Here is a 24,769-nt window from a genome sequence, read left to right as displayed (position 1 = left end):
TACTCTGGGATTGATTACATCAACCCCTATATCTTCAAACGTGAGAAAACAAATGCTCACCCAATTGTGCACGCTGCAGAGATCTCACAGACATGGGTCTAGTGGTTAGAGCAGTGGTAGGCAACTTTGGTGCTGGAGTGCCCCAGAAGGGTCAATGTTCAGGGTATCCACAATGAATATGCATGCACTGCCTCAACTATATGCAACTATATCTCACACATATTCATTCTGGATGTCCCGAAAACCTGACCTGTTTGTGGAAGTCTAGTGCTGCAGTTTTAGAGCAATAGGCTGAGAATCAGGGAAACTAGGATTCAAACTCTACGTCTCCCACTATTACTCCTCATGACCTTGAGTGAGTCATTGTAACTCCTGTTCTCTCAGGTGCCTGCTTAGATTATAAATCCTTTGTGGCAGGGACTTGTTGTACATGAATTCTAATCACCAAAGTACAGTGCTGTGTATATCTAGTAGTGCTATAAAAAGAAGTATTATTTTATATCAAGTCTCCCTGTCTCTTCTGTCCGCCAGGGTATTAATATGCAGGTTCTTTAGACTCATCTCATATGGCTTTCAGTGCAGACCCCACACCATTTTGGTTGTCTTTCTCTGGACTGCTTCCATCTTGTCTCTGTACTTTTGAGATACAGTTTACAGAACTGAATACAGTACTCCAGATGAGGCCTCGCCAAAGGCTTGTACAGGGGCATTATCACCTTTTTCCTGCTGGTTATGACTCTCACTATGCAACCCAGCATCCGTCTGGCCTTAGTCACTGCCTTGACACATTGCTTCACCTTCTTCAGATTATCAGCCAGACACTTATCACTCCCAGGTCTCTCCCTCGGTCCGAACACATCCATTCTTTTCTTCCTATCAAATGTAGCTCCTTTGTATTGCTGTAACTCAAATGCATGACTGCACTTCTTGGCACAGAATCCCAGCTGCCAAACCTTTGACCATTCTTCAAGGTTTGGTTTTTTTTTAGCTCACTTCATATTCTCTGTACTCATTCAGGTGTGTCCACTCTGTTGCAGATCTTAGTGTCACCCAAAAAATAAATAAATAAATAAATAAATAAATAAATAAAAAAGGCAAACTTTTCCTTCTAACCCCTTTGCCATATCACTTACAAAAATATTGAATGAATCAGCTGCAGAACAGATCCTTCAGGCGCACATCACTTTTCTCTCCTCGGAGTAGTTTCCATTTACCACTACTCACTGTTGCCTGTGGTCAACCAATTTGTAATCCATTCCACCACTTTGGAACCCACTCCAAGGTTTCTCATTTTACTCATAAGCATCCTATATAGGAATGCATCACAAGCTTTGCTAGAATCCAGATAAATCATGTCAGGTGTTCATCCTTGATCTAATTCTTTTGTCACCTGATCCAAAAAAAAAAAAAATCAGACCTTCCTTTGGTAAAAACCATGTTGTCCTGGATCCAGCAAACCACCAGGCAGTAGGGGTGGCATTCATTTCCTATGTATTGGTAATCCGCAACGTATAGGGCCATATTTGTTGTATTCGTGGGGAAGCGAAACGTATCGCGATTCCCCACGAATACAACGAATCTTCGCTGAATTATTTGGCCGTCTAAAGGAGCGAATTTAAACAAACCCCTACTGACCCCCCCAAGACTTACCAAAACACCCTGGTGGTCCAACGGGGGGTCCGGGAACCATCTCCTGCACTCACACCCTCGGCTGCCGGTATTCAAAATGGCGCCGATAGCCTTTGACCTTACTATGTCACAGGGGCTACCAGTGCCATGGGTCAGCCCCTGTCACATGGTAGGAGCAATGGATGGCCGGCGCCATCTTGTGCTCCTACCATGTGACAGGGGCTGACCCATGGCACCGGTAGCCCCTGTGACATAGTAAGGGCAAAGGCTATCGGTGCCATTTTGATTACTGGCAGCTGACGGACTGACTGCAGGAGATGGTTCCCGGACCCCCCATTGGACCACCAAGGAGTTTGGGTAAGTCTTGGGGGGGTCAGGAGGGTGGGGTGTTGTAGTTAATTCAATTTTAGCTGGGAAACGAATAAGATTTAATACATGAACCTATTGGGGGCCCCCCTTGCCAAATGGAACGTATCTGCCCCCCGACGAATACGAATCCCAAATGCAACATATGGCGTCCCTCTGCATATCCCTACCAGGCAGTAGATACCTCACTATCCTTTTCTTCAGCAGAGTCTCCATTAATTTCCCCACAACTGAGGTACAGTTAATTGGTTGGTAGTTTCCACTCTGCCACCACTTTAGTGAAGTAGGACCACATCTGCCCGTCTCCAATTTTACAGCACCACACTTGTCTCCAGGGATCTATTAAACAGGTCATTCAGTGGACCTGCCAGCACATTCCTGAGTTCTTAGTACGCTGGGATGTAACTCATCCAGCTCCATGGCCTTGTCCCCATTCAGTCTGGCGAATTCCATCTACTCTCCTCTGTAAACGGGGTACCCTCATTGTCAACCAGCAATGATCCTTCTGCAAGATCGTCTTTAGCTTCCTCATCTTTCTCCATCCATTGCGCCTTGTCTCCTTTCAATCTTACAATACCACCTCTGGCCTTTCTCCTTTCTCTGATGCATCAGAAAAATGTTTTGTCACCTCACTTTATCTCATGGGTAATCCTTCCTTCCATTTGAACTTTTGCTGTCCTGATTTCTTTCCTCGTGTCTTTCAGCTTCACCCGATATTCTTCTCTATGTTTCTCCTTTTAAGTTCATTTGTACATATAGTTTACTTTGTACAGCTCTATGTACTTGATCAGAACTAATCAAAATAAACTCATCGGTGCAGTGCTTGCATGCATGGCCGGTGCAAGGAGAATAGGCGCCCTAGGCACAATCTGCCTTGTGCCCTCCTTCCTCCCCGGTATCGCCTCCCCACTGCGCCACCACCCTGATCTTGGCCCCGATCGTGCTGGGCTGTGAGCAGCTGAAACTCTACTCCTCCTCCTTGCCGCCACTCATGGCTGGCAGCCCCACAAGGCTTGCGCCCCCTAATGGTCAGCGCCCTAGACGCAGGTCTAGTTTGCTTACTGGTTGCCCCAGCCCTGCATGCATGGGGTTTGAATGGAGGCCAGCACAGGAGGCTCAGAATAATGAGAACATCTGTGTTAAAGATGATATAAAATAAATTAAGGAATCATAAGCTCTTCTGTAATGAAATAAATATTGAAACAGAAAAGAAAGGTCTTAATGATTGTGTTTGCTTTAGGCCCTAACTGATTTTTCCATTTATTTATTTGTATTAATTTATGTCTTCATGGGGTTTTTTTTTTTAGATATAACATAATCTATCTGATATTGCTGCCTGAAATAGCACTGTCACCAGAACTTGTTGGTATACTAACCAATATGGAAAAATGTGAAATTAGAAAGCCCTAGACATGTTTTACTTTCAGCTAAATACAATTTTATGAGAAGCACAAACTGAAACTGTCCATAAGACAGCTGGGGACTATCAACAAAAGGGATATGTTTGGGTTTGGTTGTGGCAATTATATGTTTATAGAAAAGATGAGACTTGTAAGGAATTGGTTTACACATCTGCCAATCCCAAAGGATGTGATTACCAACTTTCTGAACTGCTGCCCCTGTCCAGGATCTCTTTTCTAAACAGTGTATGTGCTGCTATCCATATGCCTTTCACATAAGTGAAACCAATATATGTCATTAAACAAAGAAAGGTCTTCTTAGGAAGGTACTTCAAGTTAAGTTAAAAAAAAAATGAACAGCAAGGAGAGGAACCCACAGCGAATATTGTTTTCTCAAAGGTCATTATCTAATATAAAAACAAATAGAGAGTCAGACTAAGAATCAGTTAACAGAAGGGGATTAGAGAGCAGATCGGAGAGTGGCTTGATTTCCAGCCCTGCTGTCTCTTTAGACAGTGATGAGATACAGGCAGGGAAGTCGGGAGCTCTCCAGATGGCCAGGGAAAGTGTGTGTCTTGGGTTACTGCAGGGCAGTCTGGACTCCTTAACCAGACAGCCCAGGGAAGGCAGCTTTGGGAAGCAAGTCCCGCGTCCAGGCAGCGAAAAAGCCAGCGAAAATCGAAGGGGGTAGGCAAACCGCCCAGGAGGGACCGTGCCCGTCTATTGTTAACGTATACTTGACCCCCTCTGACCTTCCTCACGACACAGATGTCTGCTACCTCTATCACCTCCCACTGCTCTAAGCCCTCCCACCCTGCACCTGGGTAGCCGAGCCCCGCCGTCTGCCTGTAGTGTGCTGTTTGACTTTAGAAGTGGCTCTCAGCAGAGGGAGACGCAAAGGAGGAGGAGGAGGAGAAGGAGGAGGGAAGGGAGAGACCGACCGCCACAGGCAGAGAGGGGAGCAATCGCAGCCTCGGAGAGGGGGGGAGGAAATCTTGCACCGGGTGCCGCGAGCAAAAGCCTCGGCTGTCTCCTCCATGACAGACATCCGCCGGCTCTCAGCCAGCCCAGGTCTCGCCGCCGCCTCCTCGTCGCAGAGCACCACCACCACCACCGGGGACCGCCCGCGCTGCCGGCGGCGCCGCCACGGGACCCCTCCCCAGCGGGATCTCGTCCGGGGCTGAGCCCCCCTCCTCCTCCTCGGAGCCCGCTGCTCTCTCTCTCTCTCTCTCCCTCACTCGCCGCAGACGGACAGTTCCCGGAGGGGGCTGGCGAGCAGCTTGGAGTGGCTCCGTCGCTGGTGACTTTGCTGTTGGACGGCGATCGGCAGGACTGGGACTAGGAGGGGAGCCGCCGGGCTCTCGCTAGCGCTCCCTCTCGCGCTCTCCCCACCCGCGTCGCCCTTTTCTCGCTCGGCCACTTTGGGTTGGATTCGGCGGCCGAGTTCGAGGAACTTTTTTTGTAAATTGTGCAGCTCCGAGCCCCGTGGCGAATGGTGGGGATCTCCAGCCCCTTCCAGTGTGAGTACCGCCCGTGCAGCAAGCGACTGCTCTTGCCCCCCCCCCCCCCCCCCTCTCTCGCCGTCTGGCCGGGGAGAAGCTCAGCGGGGAGGGGGAGGGGTGGGGAGGGGAGGGGGCGCTGCGCTCAGCGGGGAGGGGGAGTGCTGGGGGGGGGGGCGCTGCGCTCAGCGGGGACGGCTAGTGCTGGGGGGGAGCGCTGCGCACCGGCTCGGGGGGGGGGGGGGGGGGGGGGGGTGGCAGGAAACCGGGACCGCAGAGGGTTAGATATATAATGACGAACCCGGGGATAAATGAGACCCGAAATATCTGGGCCACACATGCAGATCGGATCGTCCTGCCGTGTTAACTGAGCACATTTGACGTTTCCTTTTTAAATTGTTAGAAACTCTTCCTCAAGTCATGCGGTTGTTTTTCTTTAGCCCTGCGATTTTAAGCAAGTTGTGTATGATGTCTCCAAAAATGTTGACACCCCCTCCCCTCACCTCAGTATTTGGTTAATTATTTCACGGTGTAAATGAAGACATCCGTAACTTTTATTCCCGTTGGTTGGATGGGGGCTTCTTTTAATGGGCAGGGCGGAGGTTAGAGAAGCAAACTGGGAAGCTCCGTCTTCTAACTGGGGTGGTCACCTGTCCAGGCTGTGGCTGCTGACCATCGGGCTGTGGGGACTCGGTTTCATGGACGGAAGACACTTCCCGGCCTCTAATTCTCTTTCTGCACGTGCCGAGAGCAAGGGGGGGGGGGGGGGGGGGGGGGGGGGGGGGGAAACTTGAACACAGAGGGGCATTGCATTGTTTTTGTTTTTCACTCCGTTGCTTGTATTTTCACCGAACGCCTCGTTCGTCCCCAGGTTGGCAGTTCTTGTGAGTCCCCTGACCCCGGAGGCTTGGCGTCCGGCTTGACCCCGGCTCAGCCCTGGGAGGGTGATAACGGAGGACCCGGTGAAGCTGCTTTCCACGATACTGGAGTCCGTGTCCTACCTTTTCCTGAGGGGGACTCAGCATCCCAGCCACAGTTTCCTTGTAGTGCAATCAGATTTCCTTAGGAAATCCACTTTGACAAAGCAGTTTCCTACAGCCAGAAAGAAAGTTAAGAGCGCGTTTGGCTTGTTGATCTGGACTTTATTTAGCATCACACTGTTTCGGGGGGGGGGGGGTTTGGGGAGGGGGTTGTTTTGGTTTTTTTTTCTCCACACTATTTTTGGAACTCGGTGAATTGTCAGGAAATGCTGTTTCTGGGAAACTGCAATAGCTGAATAAATAGATAACCGGTCTCGGAAGATCTTTTTTGAGCGCTCAGGTGTTTTTTTTTTTGTTTGTTTTTGTTTGTTTGCAGATCACAGGATTTCATGCAGGGATATTCTAGGTCTGGCATATTGTAACATAGCATTATTTTTTCCTTTGGCACAGGCTGCTTGGTCTCTCCCTATATGCAATCCAATGAATGACTAAATAACTTGTTTACCGTGAGCAAATACTCTGATTGTTACCCGGCTTTTTGTGGCAAGCCCCCCAAACAATACATGTGCAGAGCAACATTTAATCCACTGAACATTAATCAGAACTGGGAGTTTTCAAAGCATCAATTAATTAAGCCATATGATTTTCTTTTACAGAGTATAATACTTGATTGTAAAATAAGCAGACCGTGCATGTTTAAGTGGCATGCAGACTTTACTGTTTGATCGCAAAGGTCGCCTGCAAACTATCTGCAGCAACCCCTTTTCGGTTTCTTCTTCTGATTTAAACCAAATTTAAAAAAAAAAATCCTGGTTTTTTTTTTTTTAGCACGGTTTAATTTCTTGTCTATTCAGCCAGGTTTTCAGTTGAGCCGGCCGCCTTCCTGGTGTGTGCGGCTGGGAGAGGCGGCCCCACCTGAGGCGCTGCTGGTCCGCGCTCCCCTTGTCAAGCCTCGTTTCTCGCTGCCCTGCCGCAAACTTCAGCTGACAGGCGTTCAATGCGCACAGCTAAGCAGACGGCAGAGTTCTTCATGGCAGCGAATGGTGGAAAAAAAAAAAAAAAAAAAAAAGTTGGCATTTTGCAGTGTTTGCATTTTAACGAAAAAAGGGGGGAGGGGAAGGGACGGCCTCAATTGTCCAATTTTATCTTTCAAATCCACTTGCCGTAGCCAATTACTATTAAATCTTTAGGTAATTGAAAAAAAAAAAAGGGGGGAGACATTAATGGATTGTTTGGCGCTTCAAATTTTAATTAAAAAAGCTTTTTTCTGTGCTCTGTGGGAACTTGTCATGTGTCTCGATCAAGAAGATGCCTTATCAGCTGAACTATAAAAGGTGAACTTGCTGTTTTAGAACGGTTATTTCTCACGGTTTGCTTAAAAAGCACACAGCTAATTCCTTGGTTTCTGTGGTTGTGCTCTGCAGTGAATCTTGGAAATATTTGCTTAGATATGCTTCCCTGGTATGTATGCTGTTCATTTCTAAATGCTCATCTCACGGCTCCTACTTGGTTACGTTATGTAGGATTAAAGTGTGATTATTCGTGCTGTGAGTTTAAAGTTGCTAAGGCATGAAAAGTACAAGCTGAGGCCCCATTTTCAGAAGGGGTTAGGCGTCCACACCTTCGCCATAGAGAATCGCAGCGCAATTCGATCCCTCTATTAAAGACTTCGAGATTTCCTGGGCGTGAGAGTACAACTTCAATGTGTTGTAATCGAGATGAAAACAGATATCGGAGTCCTTGTACATCCTTCCACCTTTCACACCAAAGCTGCTTCCCAGTTTGCATGTTCTAACTCTTCTGAAGCCTCATCATGCATCCGTAAAATTGTCAGAGCTCAGGTCTGCTGTATATTTAAACTGATGCTCTCCATTCAGGCTTGAGAAGACGTGCAGGTTGTTTGCTGTTTATTGAACGTCTCTTTAATTTCAGTTGCGAGTCAAAAGTCTTCAGAGACGTACATATTCCTCAAATAGGGATACCTTGCAAAAGAATCGGTCTCGCTTCCAAAATAAATGCTTGCCATTTAATCTAGAAGTCATCAGCTTTTTACCATTTATCATTCATATTTCTTTTTTTTTTCACGGGTATGAAAGTGCCTAGATACTGTTTAAAGAACAGTGGACATTTAATTAAAGTAAACATTAGTTCAGTTTAATGGAGATAATTGTAAGTGATAAGTGCAGAACGGGTTATCTGTCTGTTGTTTAAACAGAAGGAGCTCCTTTGCACCATTTCCAGCAGCCATCTGTGGAAGAGATGGGTTTGCACCTGTCTGTCCACACTAATTATAGATTAGGGCCAAAGAAATGAAATCCGAGAAGATTTATTCAGCTAATGAAATTCGGACTGGATTTATTGCAAACGCGGGCTATGGACGCAGCTAGCCGAGCTGAGCTGGAAAGGAAAACAAATGGACCTGTAGCCGTCAAGGACTTTGCTGTACTGAGGAAGGTGCTGCTTAGTGCTTTCTGGTTTGGTTCAATGCGGCTCTAAAGAGCATTTCCCACAGCATTCCGCACCCCGGCCGCCGATCCAGATAAACCCTGGACATGTTTTCAGGATCAACTCTTCTTTCACCATTCAAATCGCATTTCAGCTGATTTCTTTACCATGAAGAATCGGGCTGGTTAGAGGGAGGCCCTTCGCAGAGGAAGACTAAAGGAATGATTCAATAGAAGAAAAATAAAAACACTAAAAAAAAAAAAAACCCAAACAGTTTTTTTTCCCCCTGCAGTGTGAGCTGATCTCTCGGCCCAAGAATGGGTGAGAAATTCACCATGCAATAAAAAGGTCCCATGAATTTCCCCTCCCAACATCTGTTTATGGTAATCCTGCATATAATTAAGATAAGAATTACAAATGAAGTAATGACAAGCTGAGCACCGAGGTGTTCCTCTTTAATGGTCACATGGTGGAATTCTCACCCTAGAATTGTCAGGTTATGCAGGGAAAAGGCAAAGCCATCTTCTATCTAGAGTTTATCTGCCGCCTGACTTCTGAACTTCTCTGCCCGGGACAGCCGGATTTCTTGCCTTTGTGGCAGGGCAGCCCAGCGTTAAGTGAGATGAGCTCTGCAGCCTGGGCTTTCCGACGACGGCGGCGGTGGGCTCGCGCGCCTTCGTGCTGCACGGATTCCCCACACATTGCTTCCCTTTGAAACCCAGCTAGACCCTTGTCACCAGAGCTTTGCCTCCTGTTATCTGTTGGAATTGCCGTTGCAAAAAAAAAAAAAAAAAAAGGCTAAGCAGCACTAAAACTACATTGGGGGAAGGCGCTGCTTTGAAATATTGTAACTTAAGGTCGAGCTCTCCATGCGCAGGCCTGTTTGCATCTTAAGGCGATGGTGCTGCCTTGCTCCATAGTGCCAAGTGTATCGGAATAGTCAGACAAGCGCAGTTTTTCTTCAAAACTAATTCTTCAGCAATGACTGAAGTGAAAATGACCAAATGTCATCTTTAAATAGTTAGACCCAGCTGGGGTCTTTGTAGCTTCTTCTTGTGTGTGGGCGGTTCTTTGTGTGTTTTGGTTTGTTTTGGGGGTTTTTTTACACCGAGATTTGTGCTAAGTTTTGCCTTGTAATTTTGGTGACTGTTAACTTCAGCAAAATCTTTTAAAAATAATGATAATAATTTGTTGTGATGGTTACAAACTTTTGCGGATGAGATCCAAACTGTTTTTTGGGTTTTTTTGGGGTAAAGAGACTGGCAGATCTTTGATTTCTGGAGTGCTGGTTGCTTAGAAGATATACAATGAGATCTGCTTTATTCTTTTTTTTTTTCCTTTATCAGTGTTATCACCTTGTCCTATTGCTGGGTGATATGGAGAAGTTTTCACACTATTGGATCAGCGGTGGATTTGGGATAGACTCCTATTTAGCTGACATTCATTACAGTGACAAGAGGTTCTCACACACACACACACACGCACGCCCTTCCCCCAATCCCTGTTATGCTTTTCACTTTGTATTAGGTGTCAAACCCCCTTTAATTCTTTTCTGGTGAAAACCGCTACATTTTTCTTGAGTGCTTGGAAGGGGGTGCGCGTCGCTAAAGAAATACCTGTCTGGCTTCTGGAAGGGGGTCCTATTGTCAGCTTCTCAGGCGTCACTTTACCTCACAGTCTGCACAAAGGCCCAGCCTCCACCTACTGGATTTTAACAAAACACAGTTTGCCACTGGAAAGTGAAAAGTAACCACTCGCAGTGAGCTTTTACAGCCTCTCAAAAGTTTCCAGGCACTCCTTCTCGAAATCATTTGCTATGCTGGGGATGTTCCTTCATTGAACAACTTTCTTCCTACATACAAGGAAAGCTTACTTTTTTTTTTTTTTTAATAAGGAAGAGGTCAATAAACCGGTATCTCTAATTAGCTTCTAAAGGTGATACTATGTATTGCCTCCTATATTTGTTTCCTTAACTATCTATATAGATGAATATAAATAAAACAGTATTTCCAAATAGGATTTTGCTTCGAAATTAACCAAGAACTTGAACTCTTAGGTGATGCCGAGCCTGTAACTTGTCCCTAAGCAGCTCCTAAGCCTTTCCAGACCGGGTCTTTGAGTTTCGTGTAGATTGCAATGATCAGATGCTGACTGCAGTACAACATTATTTTCATTTCGTGTTGCAGTCACCGCCTAGAATGCTATACTTTTAGGTATTTCCTGATGAAACTGTTGCTTTTTTGTTGAATGAATTTGTTTGTGCTAGAGAGAGAGAGAGACAGGTTAGCAGCTGTGTGTCTGTTCTGGATACAGTCATCTCTGACAATATCTACCTTTTAGTGCGGGATTTTGCCAATCAAGGTCCCTCCCCTCACCGCTAACTGTGCTGAATTGTGTTATTGTTCTGGACCTTTAGATCTACAGGTTGGAATAAAATGTTCTGAAGTCGGGACACTGAGTGGATGAGCGGTCAGTCTCTCCATCCCTTCTGGTCAGGTGCTCCACCCGAGTGGAATCCTCTTCCCTGCATCCCACTTTCAGGTTCTCTATCAGAGAATCTGCTAAGGAACTCTCCCCTCCCCCTTCCTCTCTGCATGCCCCTGCCAAGCATCTGGGCCCGGCTGATACTGTAATCACCCGCCGGCACATTGCGCTCCCCCCTCCCTCGCACACTGTGCCATCCCCGCGACAAGCTTTCGCCTTCAGATAAGCTGAGCTGGGGCTTGAAAGAATACAAAGAGCTGCTGAGCAGCCAGAAGGTAATCTCCAGTGCCAGAGGGGACTCTCTCTCTCTCTCTCTCTCTCTCTCTCTCTCTCTCTCTCTCTCTCGTCTTCCCTCCAGCTCACTCTCCATTCACTACCCCCCCCCCAAAAAAAAAAAAAATCAGAAGTTGGTAGCACCCAGAGAAGTAAAGCTCTGAACTGCTATCTACCTGCCTTTCACTGAATCCGCAGTATTTGTATAGATTAGCCTTGAAAATGGAAGAAAGGAGAAGGTAAAAAAAAAAAAAAAAGGAAAAGAAAACCCAGAAAGAAAGGAGGGAGGGGAAGGGGGTGATAGGAGGAGAAATCTCAGTCTTTTGTTGAGGGTAAGGCATCAGTCCTGGCCTTGACGCTATCTGCCATCACCTTAGCTATTCAACCAGGACTTGGAAAGGTGAGATTACCGCAGGCCTTATCTCTGCTGGCTTCACGTTGCCTGTCTGAATGGGTTCGGGAAACGGCGATAATAAAAGGGAACAATAGTTTATTTATGGACTGGACTTGAAAACCATTAGATTAAGGAGGAAAATAAGCTTCATAACGACTTGATTAGCTGTTTTTATTAGGTGAGAATGGGTAGAAAATGGGCTCTCTTCAGGGAGATGCTTCTGATTGATTCCTGCAAAAGCTAAATGGTTTATCTGCTTCGCACCACATGCACACAGGGTGGAAGGAAGCCTTTTTCCCAGGAAGGGAGCAGTTTCTGCACACACTGATAATTTTGCTGTGCTAGAACTGAGGAACACAGTGAGACTGAAATAACATTTGTGGTTGTGATTTTTTTTATTTTATTTTTTTATTTTGCCAATGCACAATGTTTTGGGATGCGCTAAACGTCTTCAGCCAAAAGAAAAAAAAATAGAATATGTGTTTAAGTTCTCCCTGATTTGAAAATACATTTTCTCTATTTAAAGACATTTTTTTTAATAGAATGATCTGAAAAAGATTTGTAATAGAACAGATGTCTTTTTAAAAATTTAAACCAGCTTTGTTTCCTTAAGTGAATAAAACAATTTTTTTCCAATAACTTTTTTAAAAATCAGTATAAATAAGTTTAATGAGGGTAGGTCTGTAAATCATTTCTGCTCCTATCACAATAGTGGTTTTCGTATTTCTAAGGCTGATGGCACAAACAGATTTGCAAAACATAAAATTGATGGTATGGCTCCATTTAGTATTGTTAAACGAGGATAAACTGTTTGCACTGTACATCTGTGTAGATATATAGATATGATCCAGTAACTAAAAGCCTAATTAAAATTTGCTTAAAGCTGGGGTTATGCATCCTCGTTGACAGCATAAGATCAATAGGGCAAGACAATAGAGCCCCATTATTTTGCTTCCATTGACTGACTATATTGACATTTCAGGTTTGTGATTGCCTCAGTGAGCTTGATGAAATGCTGAAATTCACAGCCCAACTGGCTAAAGTGGCACGTATATTAATGTATGTCATCTCTGCCTTCAGGTTACCTTATTGCCATAGCAGAATGATAATGGAAGGCAATGGAGTATGCTGGGAGGGTTGGGGCTCTTTTAATGTACAAAACTGACACATAGAAGGTCTTTTGAGCATCTTTTAATTACACCTTGCATTATGTATGGGAGAAGAGGACGCTCTTTTTTTTTTTTTTTTTGTCTGATACTGCACTTTTCTGCTCAGATACAGAAGCAAATGGGATGAAAAGGGATTTATGTTGCCTACTGTAGGCACAGCTACAGTCATATAAGAATGAAATCCAAGCATGGACACAGGTGTATGAAACTGAGACTTCATGATTTGACTGCTCATCATAGGACGATGCAGGCTATGAACACAGCATTATGAGTGTTGTAGTGTCAAAAGTGCCTACAAAATCTATACATGCTGAAATGGCTTGACTGACATTGCCCCACTCAAATACCCCTAAGAATCATGGCTTTTGAATGAGGGTGAAAGAGAGGAGGCTCAGGAGTAAGTAATCTAAGGAAATATTTCTTAAGAAAGAGGGAACGGGACCTTTTGAATGACCTCCCAGTGGCACTCCAGGAGAGAGGGGGTGCCAGCATGGCCATTTGGCTAGGGCCTACAATGTTCAAGGGGCCTACTTTTTTTGGGCAAATTTGAAGAATTTGCTAAGAAAAAAGCTCATAAAGCCTTCTTAAACAAATAATTTAGGAAATTTGATTTCCCTTATTAAGTATCACATCAGAACTTTACATAGGGGCCTACTTTTCTTAGCTGGCATGGGCCTAATTCCTGCTCTCTCTAGCCCTGCCCAGTGGAGGTGGGAAACACCAGGATGGTGTTGGAGTTTAGGAAACCATGAGAAGGGGTTGCAGAGCTGAGCAGGTGAGGTGGATGGACTGAGTGGTCTTGATCTACCATCGTGGTTCTACCACATTCCACAGCATGTGGAGGGGGAGTTAGAAGAATGGACGGCCAACTGGCTCCAGATTCTACATCACCCATAGAAATGGCAAGTGCCTGGTACCTGAATGGTTTTTAATGGACTTTGCACTTACTGCTTCTCAAAGAGTATTAGTTTCTCTTTGAAGCATTACCTAAAGTATGCACATTAAAACTGCCCACCTAATGTGCGACTGCACAGGCTCTTTGAAAATTGCCCCCAAGGTCAGGCACAAGGACTCCTGATCACAAGGCAGCATCATTAACACTTGATCTTTTTACACAGCTCTGCTGAGGTGCTCTATAAAAGGAGCTAGAGCTATTTACAACTCTGGCACTAGCCTTAGTCCTACAGATTAGAGATTGCTGGGAAAGGGACTTTTTTTTCCCCACAGATCTCTAACCATCTAGAAAGGCTGCAAAAATGCCCCAGTGTGGATAGTTTTGCATAGCAACCTCACCTTTTGAAAATGTTGGGGTTTTTTTTCAAAACCTTATGTGACCAGATTACAGCAGCAGTAACAGTGGAGGCAAGGCATTACTTTTATTTATTTATTTATTTTTGCAAATAATACTATACTAAGTGATTTTAATATTTAATATTAAAATCAAGGTGCACTTGGAGGGTCATGCATGTTTGATGGCTCCTCTACATTAAAATGTACTTGAAGTGACAACCTTGTTAGTGCCGACTTGTAAATGTCACTGTCACTTTTTGCACCCAATGTTATTGCCTTAGCACCGGGGCCGAGGCAGTAACACGAGTGCCATACAGGCCCAGATCTAGATAGAGGCCATACCCTAGGGAGCCTGATTTTAAAGGTGCCAAATACCTGGGCAAAAGAGGATTTCCACGGTGCCGAGGAGTATCCTGCTGCAGACACCCACTTCAAAGGGGCATGCCAAGGCGCTCTGGGGGGAAAAGGGGTCACTTCTCCTATTTAATCTCCAAGGAAGCTCAACTTCCTGCTCCCTAGTCTTGCCTACGGGTGCCAAACTCTTAAAGTTGGCCCTGCTGCCACAATGAGGAGATTATGTTTAAGGGTGCAAATATAAGTATTTTATTAGGTGGTAGTCTTCTCAATTTCCCCAAAGCAGAGGGCCTGACCTCCACTAAAGGGTTTCTTCCATTTTGTATCTACGGGGGAAAATGCTTAGTAAAGATGCCCCATAATGTGATGTAAATGGAAGGGTGATACCTTAGATTCTGGCGCTCCCTTGTATTTATTTCTTTGTTTTATCACTTTATCTTATTTGCTAGAACTTAGTTTACTTACCTAATATCAATCGCATCTTGACAAGGTCAATCAAACAAAAAAAAAAAAAAAAAACCCCAACAACAATAGTGTGACAGGCTGCTGGTTTCTTATTTTAGAAGACTCTGTCCCAGGGCAGAATGGAAGGAGCTGAGTATTAGGAAAAGCCCGGGGGGAAAAGTAAACACATTCCAATCTGGCCAGGGTCAAATAAGCAAGTGTTCAATACATTTTGAATACATGAAAATATCTATTTTTTTTTTTTTAAATACACTCGGTGAATGGGCAATGAGCATACCAATTGCTGCCTTTTAAGTGGAGGGCGGCGGCTGCCCTCCATGACAGTGGGAAGAAAGGGAATCCTCCTCCGAGGTGTTTTTTAGGAAAATGTTAGGTTTCCATTTTGATCAGCAGGTGCTGTGGAGATGAAAGCCATGTGTACATTTTCAGCAGGCCAAGAGTGTCAATTCAGAAAAGGAAAAGTGATAACGGAAAATGCAATCAGTTTCCCTGTTTTTCAATTTGTGCAGGATTGGAGAAACTGTTTTGTTAAACTGCCACATCTGCTCCAATATGAATATTGAACTACTTCCACTAAAAATAACACCCTATAATTTGGAAGCACTGCAGTCTTTTTTTTCTTAATGCAAGTGCTTTATTTTATTTATACAAAAAAAAAAAGAAAATCAATTCTCTATTCTGGAAAACCTCTTGCCTGATGTACGTCTCTGGTTTCTGGCATTTTAATCTCCTGTAGATAAAATGGCATCATATAATTAGAACTTTATCTGGTTTTATTATGCGGTGGGCATTGGCAGTCAAAAGTGGTTTTATTGCTACAGTAAATAAGACTTCCTAAGTTACATTTTAAAACATTTGCTAGCCTGGTGAAGGTCTGGCCTGTTCTTAGCCTGCATGCTGATTTTTCTTTAACCATACGTGATTTTCGGTTGGGCTGCTGTAGTGCTTCCTTTTTGTCTTATCCTACAGTGTACAAAACACATCTAATATTTTTGAAGATGTTTTGTTTTCAGGGATCAGCTGTACTAACACATTTTATCTGATAATCTATATGAAACCTTGTTTTTGTGAATTTATTTCACTGCTGTTCCTGTAAATCCAACTTTTTTTTTTCCTGCTAATCAAAGATATTTGTACTCTGTCAGAACACATTTTTTTTCTATGTAAAATAAATGATTGAATTATTCCAGCAGTGCTTCCACAGAAGATCATTAGCCTGCATTGTGCTCTTGATCAAATATGTTTTTCTTTATGGACATAGAATACATTAGGGAAAATTGGTAGATATTTTAGTGGTGACATTTCCTGAAAACTTTTTTGTTCCTTTTCAATAGTCAAATGTAACAGATTTTGCATAATAAAATGAAAGCGTATACCAGCCCGTTATGCTCCACTGTCAGTGAAATAAAGAGATGAATGTAATATTTCCACTTATTTACAATGGATAACCTATCCAGGCAAACTCTCTTTTAAGCTACAAGCTAGTGTTATTGCACAGGTTATGTACAGCAAGGTCCTGCTTTAAAACACTTTTACAGCTGGGGGTATCTTAGTTTGAAGGAAGTCATCACAATGATGTGGCCAAGGCTACGTTGTGAATCTGTGCCAGAGACTGGCTCCTGACCCTCAGACCTTTCTGGCTAGCAGTCCGTTTTGCTGACCTCCAGAATGAACCCCCACCCCAGCCCCCAAGAGACCTTGAAGACATTATCTGTTTGAAGAACCCAATGAAATGAGAGCAGCCGAGAAATCTAATGTGTATATCCTAAACCTCTCTAGTGCCTTTCTTATACTATTCATTTAAAAGTACTTCTTATAAATGCAGTGAGTCAAGCAGACAAACAGTGAAATCAAATTACAACTGGTATGAAAGAAAAGAAGGCAGCAGATATTCATCTGCATTTATTCCTAATCATCTGCATTGGAATGGGTTGAAAACGCACTGAAAGAGGCTTAAGCATAGGAAGACGCTCTCTCAAGAGTCGCAGTGAACCAAACTGGTGGTGGTTGGATTAAAGATTGGGGTTCCAGGGTTCAAGATCTGTAATAGATAGGCCACGCTGAAATTCCACAGTAACACTACCAAAGTGCTATACTATTTTGGAAGATATTTTCTAAGGGCAAATAATGCAATGTTTACTGGAGGATATAAAGCTATATGTTTCTTTACAGCAAACCATGTTACACAGAGTTCTAATTACTGATTATGATTTATAAGATATTTGTCACTATCAAATCACTACGAAAGATACACCAGGTTGTATATTGAAAGGGAGAGAGAGGAAATAATTTATACAACTATGTAAATTAAACAAAAAAATGTTCTAGAAGGCAGCAAGTCCCTATTGTAGCACAAAGATTGGGCTGTGCATTTGAACCCCGACAGTAACCAACAAGATGCAAAGGGATGGAGCTTAAAAGTGGGGGCTTTGGAGAACAAAAAAAAACAAACAAACACAGGAAATAACAGTTCTACTATTAGATGTCCTCTGGTTACACGCTCTTTGAAATATTGCTTACTAGAATATTTTTCCTTGTGAACAAAGTAAATACCCTTTGAGAATACTTCGTGGATTGTCACTGGGCATCTAGTTAGCTCAGGCAGAGAGAGTAGGTGCAGAAGGAAGATGGGTGGTAAGGAAAAAAAGAGATTGCTCATGTAATAAAAATGCTGTCATTGTATTACAGTGCATGCCAAAAAAGAATGGAACACAGCATAATTCTAATATTCACTTAAGCCTGAATTTTAAAAGCCCTGCACATGTACAATTTGGGGGTTATGCCTGCGGCCGGGTCCTGTGTGCGCCGTGCGAATTTTTGAAAGGGCCCGGCCATGCGCGCAACCCCTGATACACACAGAAGTGGTGGGCCAGAAGAAAGGGGCGGGACCCGGGCAGGGAGGGGTGGGCCAAGACAGTGCCATTAGAAGCCGGCAGCTGGCCAGAGTGCGCAACTTACTTCTGCTGACGAGAGCACGTAAGTTAAACAAACAAAACAAAATAAAAAGGGTTAGCTAGGGTAGATTTAGGGGTCAAGGTGGAGAGGGGAAAAGGGAGGAAGGTGGGATAGGGAAAGTTCCCTCTCAGTCCACTCCTTAATTGGAGTGGACTGGGAGGTAACTGGGGAAAAAGCCCAATCACGTTGCCATTCATAATTGAAAAAAATCCCCTCTCCTGCACGCGGAGGCCACCCGCCCACACATTTGTGCGCGGACATTAAAATCCGGCGCACATATGCATACAGAAATTTTGTATTTTATAACATGTGTGCACCAAAGGTGGTATATAAAAGGCATGGCAGGTAAGCAGAGTAAAACAAGATCTCCAAGGTGCTTTCAGTAGTCTTGCCACTCACATGGAAATTCTGGAAACTTAAGCAAAAGTAGATCGATTGTCAAAAAGACCAGCTTTTTCATCTTCTCTGGCACCAGAGGGCTTACATTGACTCCGGTCATTGAAAGACATGTTCACTGAGCATTTTGATTGGTGAACGAAAAGATAGCACTAGGCCACATTGGATAGGTTTGGCCAGACTGCAGACTTGTGTACAACATGCAGGTATATCTGTGTCTATCTTCTTGATGGGCTTTGCAAGATAGCATGTCAAATTTGTGCTGTGGTCTCCTTTGCTGGGGTGGGGTGATGGACTCTTGCCAAATGCTTTAGCTATGGCCTGGGTCAAGCAACATTGTTTTGGTATATTAAGTTGGAGAAGGAAGTGTTAGCCAACAGGGTGCTGCTTGTACTTGCACTACTCTCTGATGTGTCTGTTTCCATCCCCATTGTGCTTCTGTCTCCTTTGCTCCTTTTCACACACAGCTACCAGAATCTTCTTCATTTAGGTGAAATGCTTGGAGTGGATGTAAAGACTGCCTTTCACCCATGGTTCACAAAGTGTAGCAAGCATGTATATATTGGTTTCAGTCTTTCATCTGCTGCTTCAAGGAGTCCAGAAACTGGAACACCTCTGATTCCATTCTCTATGGCTCATGGAAGCCATCAAATATTTCCTCCAGAGTGTTTACTATAGGGATGACCCTGCCCAGGGTGGTGTGTCTGGAACTCAGATCCTCACTGGCATCTTTGAAGGGCTTTAGGATTTGTATCAATTGCTTCATTATTGCCCAATAATGATGCTTCATGGGGCAATGCATGTCTATGTCTATTGCCAGAGATAGATCATGAATGGGTGTCTGCTGCTTCACTGACCTTTGCTGCAGCATATTGGTGGAATTCCACCAAGTGTCAACATCTTGAATAGATGTTTGTGAGGCATCCCAAATTCTTCTTGATTTTCTTGGAAAAACTGTCCTGTCTTCATGCTTTGATGGAAATACTCTGCTATTTTCCTGTACCTCTCTTATCTGGTCCTTCTGTAATAGATGCTTTCGTCATTGGCCTTCAGTCCCAGGGCATTCCTCACTGCCAGAATCAGCAAGTCTGCAAAAGAAACCCTGACAGCCACCATTGTCCATTGCCTTTACCATATTTGTACCACCATCTGTCACAAAAAATACTTCTGCCTCTCTGATCTAGCTGCCAACCCTCCAGCATCATTTTTTATGATTGATAAAATAATTAATGAGGTATAGGGTCTAGTCTTCAAGTGTACAGCAAAGCCCACCTGAACAATGATGCTCCATTTTTGATAGAGCTGCTGCCAGCCCCTTCCTCAGCCTGGTCCCACCAGTGGGCCATCATGGAGAGTTAAGCATATATAGCATTCATGCTGATCCAGATATTGTTGTCCTGGAGGGCACTTTGTAATTGGGGACTAACACATGTAGCAGATACTTAAACCCCCATGCTCTCCATTACATGCATGGTCTGGTCATCAAGGACAATCATTTATAGGATGTTCCTCATTACTACTTACAGGTTTCATATCTCTTGCCCTGGGAAAGTGCTAAGGAACTCCATGCCATTTCCTCTATGGTGGGTTGCTGCTTTGGATATATGGATGGAGACAGCTGGTCTACTATCTGACTTGTGGAAGGGATCAACTTGATGAAAAGTCTTCCCCTTTTCAAGTCCTGGCTTTTATTTTGACTGGCAGAAGGGATTCCCAGACTAGCATGGCCACTCCCTTCTGCTGCCAATGCTAACAGGTGCTGCTTCTCCTGCATTTGTTAGATGTTCCACTTTCTTGCCTCAGTTGATATCTTTATGGCAGTTAAAACACTGAGTAAAACATGGGTCCTTCCTTACATAAAAGTGCCCCCAAATCAGGACTTCTTTTTCAATCTTTTCTCTATTCCTAGGGGACTGATGCTGGCACTGGAGTTGTTAGAGGGTGAACCCTGAGGGAAAATACCAAGGGCATCACTCATGTGCTCTACTTGCACTGTCTGCTTTTCCTGGGGGTTGCTCTCATCACTATCAATACCATTACCAGTCTCCTACATATTTGAAGTGGAGGCTAAAATGCTAATGACTAATCCTTCCAAATTTTCTTCAGCTTCTAGCTCTTCAAGTTCGGATTCAGGGAATCTCAGACAAGATGCTTCCTCAGAATCAGTTGTTGAAAATACGCCTCATTGTCTAAGAAGCAGTAACCAATGCATGAAGATGGTTTTGGCTGTTGTACCTTTGCTGCCTCAGTCTGTGCCTCTTTCCTGATACTGTCTGCTTTGTATAGCTGTCCCACCTTTTCCCTCTGCTCCAAAGTAAGAGGAAATGGAACAGACAGCAGCTGTACCTGATCTCAACATTTCAATTTCATTGGCTATGATCTACCCTCCACTTCTGCCACTCTGTGGCCAAAAAGTATTTCTTCTATTTTCAGGGTGGACTAACTTTTTTTTTTTTTGTCACCATTAAGCTGCTTTTGCATCACTTGATCTACCCTGCCAATATCCTCTCCTCTTCCTTTTCCTGACATGATGGAATTTTTTCACATGCACTTACTGGGAGCTTGGATATTACAAATGAATTTATTTAGTGATACTGTGAGTGGGAGCACAGTAACAGTATCACTCATTGCATATGAACTGTGACACACACACACACACACACAGTCTGTGTGCTGTGCTTTGTGCACTAATGTTGACTAACACACAAAAAAAATACTATTAAACACTCAGCACCAAAAAGACTGGCAGACTCGTATGACTTTTCTTCAGTGTCTGAGTGCTCATTGGCTGCTGACCTCACTGATATCCAGACAAAGATTAAAAAAATAATCACTACAACTAGCAATATTGAAATTGACTCCATATTTTTCCCACCTCCAGCACTGCACTGCCTCTTTCTGGCTTAGTGTGAGAGAGAAATCACTGCAGCACAGAGAATATTAGAAGCAGACAAAAACTAGTGCCAAATCCAAACCTTTTAAAGCATCTTTTAAACTGTGAAAGAGCTTCCCACCACAGGTATTTTCCTGCTAGATGAAATATAGAGCTTCTTGCACATGTTCAGAGTTTACAATGAGAAGACTTCAGCATCATTTGATGCAGATAGCAACTATAGGCTAACTTAGAAAGATGCATCACTGCTATTTGTCTTCTATGGGGTTTCCTTGCCAGCTTGTCCTGTCTTTGGCTCTGACAAGGTGGTGAGGTCACACAGGCAAGAGCTGGTTACTATAGTTGCCAGTTTGTTTGTTTTTTTTTCTTAGCAGTACATAGCCATAGACTTCAATGCACCATAGAAATGAGAAACATAAATTAATGAGATGAAGATTGTTTCATTCATGGGACCCTCCCATTTGTTTCGTGGGGGGGGGGGGGGGGGGGAGGGGAGGCAATGAATGAAACAAATATGGATTCATTTGTTTTGGTTTACCCATTTGTTTCAAACAAATGCACACCCCTAATTTAGAAATGAAAGTAGATGCAGGCAGAAAGTTTTCTGGAAGGAATGATTGCATTTTGAAAAACAGTCAAATGTTTTGACTACAGTCACTAGAGACTCTCTGGTCATCTTCTGCCTGAGCAATGTAATTTTATCTACATTTAGGTCAGAATCAGTAAGCAGTTCAAACACCTCTCTGTCTCTCTGAGTGTTGAGAACTATTTGCATAAGTACCCATCATTATCACTGACCCTGCTTTCCTGGTGATTCACTTTATTGGAAGAGCTGCAGCTACAGTTCTGTTAGACTTGATGAGAACCACAAACTTGTTATCTTCCCCAGGTGGTGGTTGAAATGTCATGTTCCAATTCACTAGGTCAAAAGAGCTTTTTTCCCCCACAATGGTCTCTTGCCTGACTACCCTGCTGTTTCTTGTGAGAATAATTCCCCAACCTACCTGGTGGCAGCAGGAATTAAGCTGCTGCTTTATAAGTGACAGGCTTGAATATTAAGTAAAACAAAAGCCTTCTATGCTAAAGAGGCCTTAATATCTTGTGCTATGAATATGGGACAAGTATTTTTTTTGTCATCCATGTGATATCGCATGCACAATCTCATACTGATGTAAAATGAAAGCCTATATTTATATCGAAAGGAGATGTTTACTCCCACTTTGAGTGGACAGGTTATTAGCCTAAAAAGTATTTTAAAGAGTATTATTATGCAATCAAAAGGCACTTTTGCAATAGAAGTTTGAAAGCAGGGCTGCCATACTAATCCAGGAAGTGGACTGTCAGGGAAATACAGGTTTACTGCAGCTGGAAAAAGATATTCAAAATGTTTCCCAAGGGGGATACCGTGATACTGCTGCTACAAAGACTGGATGGGCAATGTGTTCCAGGCTAGATTAAGACAACAGAGAATGCTCCAGTTGACATTCCTGTGTAACTCCTTGCCAAGAACATTATGGTACATTGGTGCCAAAAACCTAAAAAAGAGGGTTGCCAAAATATTTATGGATAACAGCATCTAGGGGTGGAAGAGGACAAGATCTAATAGTAGAAAGTATGGGCTCGGCAGACTTTATGATAATGTTGCAAAAACTATTTTAAAAGAAGACTGTAAAGGTTTTGAATGGTTGCTGCTGCAGAAAGCTTCAAGTAGCTTAAAGCATAGTGATTAGCCTAAGGTAGGTAAATAACCTAAAGGCCTGGTATTTGAAAGTGTTTTTGTCTCTTATGTGGTCTGTGAGAAAAATGGTTACTATATAAGCCAAAAAGATTAGCTTCATGTTAAAATTGACAAAAAGGTTAAAGGATACTATTTCAAGAACTACTGGAAAAAAATCATTGCTAGGAATTACATCCATCACTGGAAGCAAAGAGGTCCATATTCAAAAGATTTGTTCAGGTAGCTTTAGACGTTACCTGGACGTCTAAAGCTACCTGGACAAATCCTTTTGTCCAGGTAGCTTATTCCCTCCCCTGTGCCCATTAAATATTTTTTTTTGCATGTAACTCATTATCTGCACAACATAAAGAGATGGTGATGAAGTGTCCCTTGGGTGGGGCTTAACTTTAGCTGGTTAGTACTGATATCCAACGTTATCAGCATAAGGCTGAGAGCTTTAGGACAACTACCCAGCATTATCTGAGTAACTTTTGACTTTAGACAGATAGATTCAGCAGAATGCACATCTGGATACAATCAGCTGTATATCAGAGTAAAAGTTACCTGGGTAACTAATTGGATAACTTTCCTGCTCCCCAGCTTACTCAGTATGGGTCTCAGAGTGACAATATAGCTGTAAAACGAGCAAAGCCATCATCCCCTGGATGCCTTCAGGGAGTAATTCTGTATCTGTTGAGAGGAAAAAGAATTGCCAAATCAAACAGCATGTGAAACTGCTGCTCAGGTCTATCATTTATTTCACTGGAGCACTATATCAGGGATAACAAACAACAGTTGTTGAGTGGCACAAACTCGTTTGGCTATGAGAATGTCTGCAAGGAGCATGCCTGGAGGTTTATATGTTGTAGCTGATCTGAAAAGATGACCTGTTTGTGGCACTTGAGGTCCCTGTTCTTGCTTTTTTTTTTTTTTTTAATATATATATATATATATATTTTTACAGAAAATGTTAGCCATCTACCATGAAGATGCTTCAGACTCTGACACACCTTATCTTACCACATAAATGAGGTCTCATTACCATCATCTGTCCTTTAAAAGCATTACACGAGCTGATTCAGTACATTTTTCTTTTCATAAACATTTTTAGTAGAAAAATACTGTGGAAATATGGCAAGTCTAGTAATACCCTGTTCCTCTCATCAGTTTGGACCCTACTTCTTATCTCACATGCAACTGCTTAAATATTTCTATCAGTGTATTTGATGCAATATGGCTCATTACTGCTATGTCAATCAATTCCAAACTACTATTACTACTACTATCATGCCTACAGTTGTTTTAGCTTTACCATTGACATAATTTTCAAACAGCCTTTGCTGTCCCCCAAGTTCCCTCTCTAGGAGGACGTGACTTCAGATATGATTGACTATGTAGAAAACTAGCATGGGACTGAAAAAATATCTGACTTTTGTTCCTCTAATCCTCAGTTCAGGATCTGCTCAGATTAACCATCACAAAGGTTTGAGTAAATAAGATATCCAGGATTAGCTTTGAGAGATAAGAAAAAAGTCTTTGCATCCCTCTGTTCTCTGCTGCTGAGCATCCATTTTGTTTAACATCAGTTGAAATCTTCTCTGAGCATAAAGGGACACTCCCAGTGGTAGCAGTGACCAAGGATGACAGAGACTACTTTAGAAGGGGGCAGACGAGATACAAATGGTGGCAGTGAAAGGTTTTCTACCAGCTCGCCTGAATAAAGACAAAAGTTAGGGCAACATTTAGAAGTGGAATCATTCTATCAGCTTTCAATATTTTTGGTAGAGCCAAAGATACATGTTTGTTTTAACTATGCAATTAACGGGAAAGAAATACAATTGAAACAAAATAAGAAGTTCCGTGCAGAACTAGTGGAGCCTACTTTCTGAAATACGTGCATATGCCAGTTTATAAGTGAATCCAAAAAAACCCCAACCCTGTCAGAATTCTCTTGAACAGCCTGAATTGTCCTGAAAATCTGGTGTAGATAGAACGTCATACTCACAAGTCTTTTGGGAGGGGAAAAAAGGGAAGGGTTGCATCTCTGGGGAAAATAAGCC

The 24,769-nt window shown here is 43.3% G+C and overlaps 1 protein-coding gene across 4 annotated transcripts in view; it reads left to right on the top strand.

The window, feature by feature from the left end:
* The first annotated feature begins 4,247 nt into the window (after positions 1-4,247).
* The window catches only part of RUNX1T1 (RUNX1 partner transcriptional co-repressor 1), a 360,608-nt gene continuing 340,086 nt past the window's right edge, over positions 4,248-24,769 (top strand). For 2 of the 4 annotated variants that reach the window (XM_029591661.1, XM_029591662.1), the window contains exon 1: positions 4,250-4,915. In XM_029591661.1, the coding sequence (XP_029447521.1) occupies positions 4,888-4,915 (28 nt within the window). In that variant the 5' untranslated portion in view covers positions 4,250-4,887. Of the gene's footprint in view, positions 4,916-24,769 lie in introns of all 4 variants that reach the window. The other 2 variants (XR_003854876.1, XM_029591663.1) reach the window with 2 other exon arrangements.

This window comes from Rhinatrema bivittatum, chromosome 2 (assembly GCF_901001135.1).
Source record: "Rhinatrema bivittatum chromosome 2, aRhiBiv1.1, whole genome shotgun sequence".
In the NCBI taxonomy this organism is placed as follows: domain Eukaryota; kingdom Metazoa; phylum Chordata; class Amphibia; order Gymnophiona; family Rhinatrematidae; genus Rhinatrema; species Rhinatrema bivittatum.
Note: the sequence above shows the minus strand (reverse complement) of the source record. Positions and strands in the feature narration are given on the sequence as shown.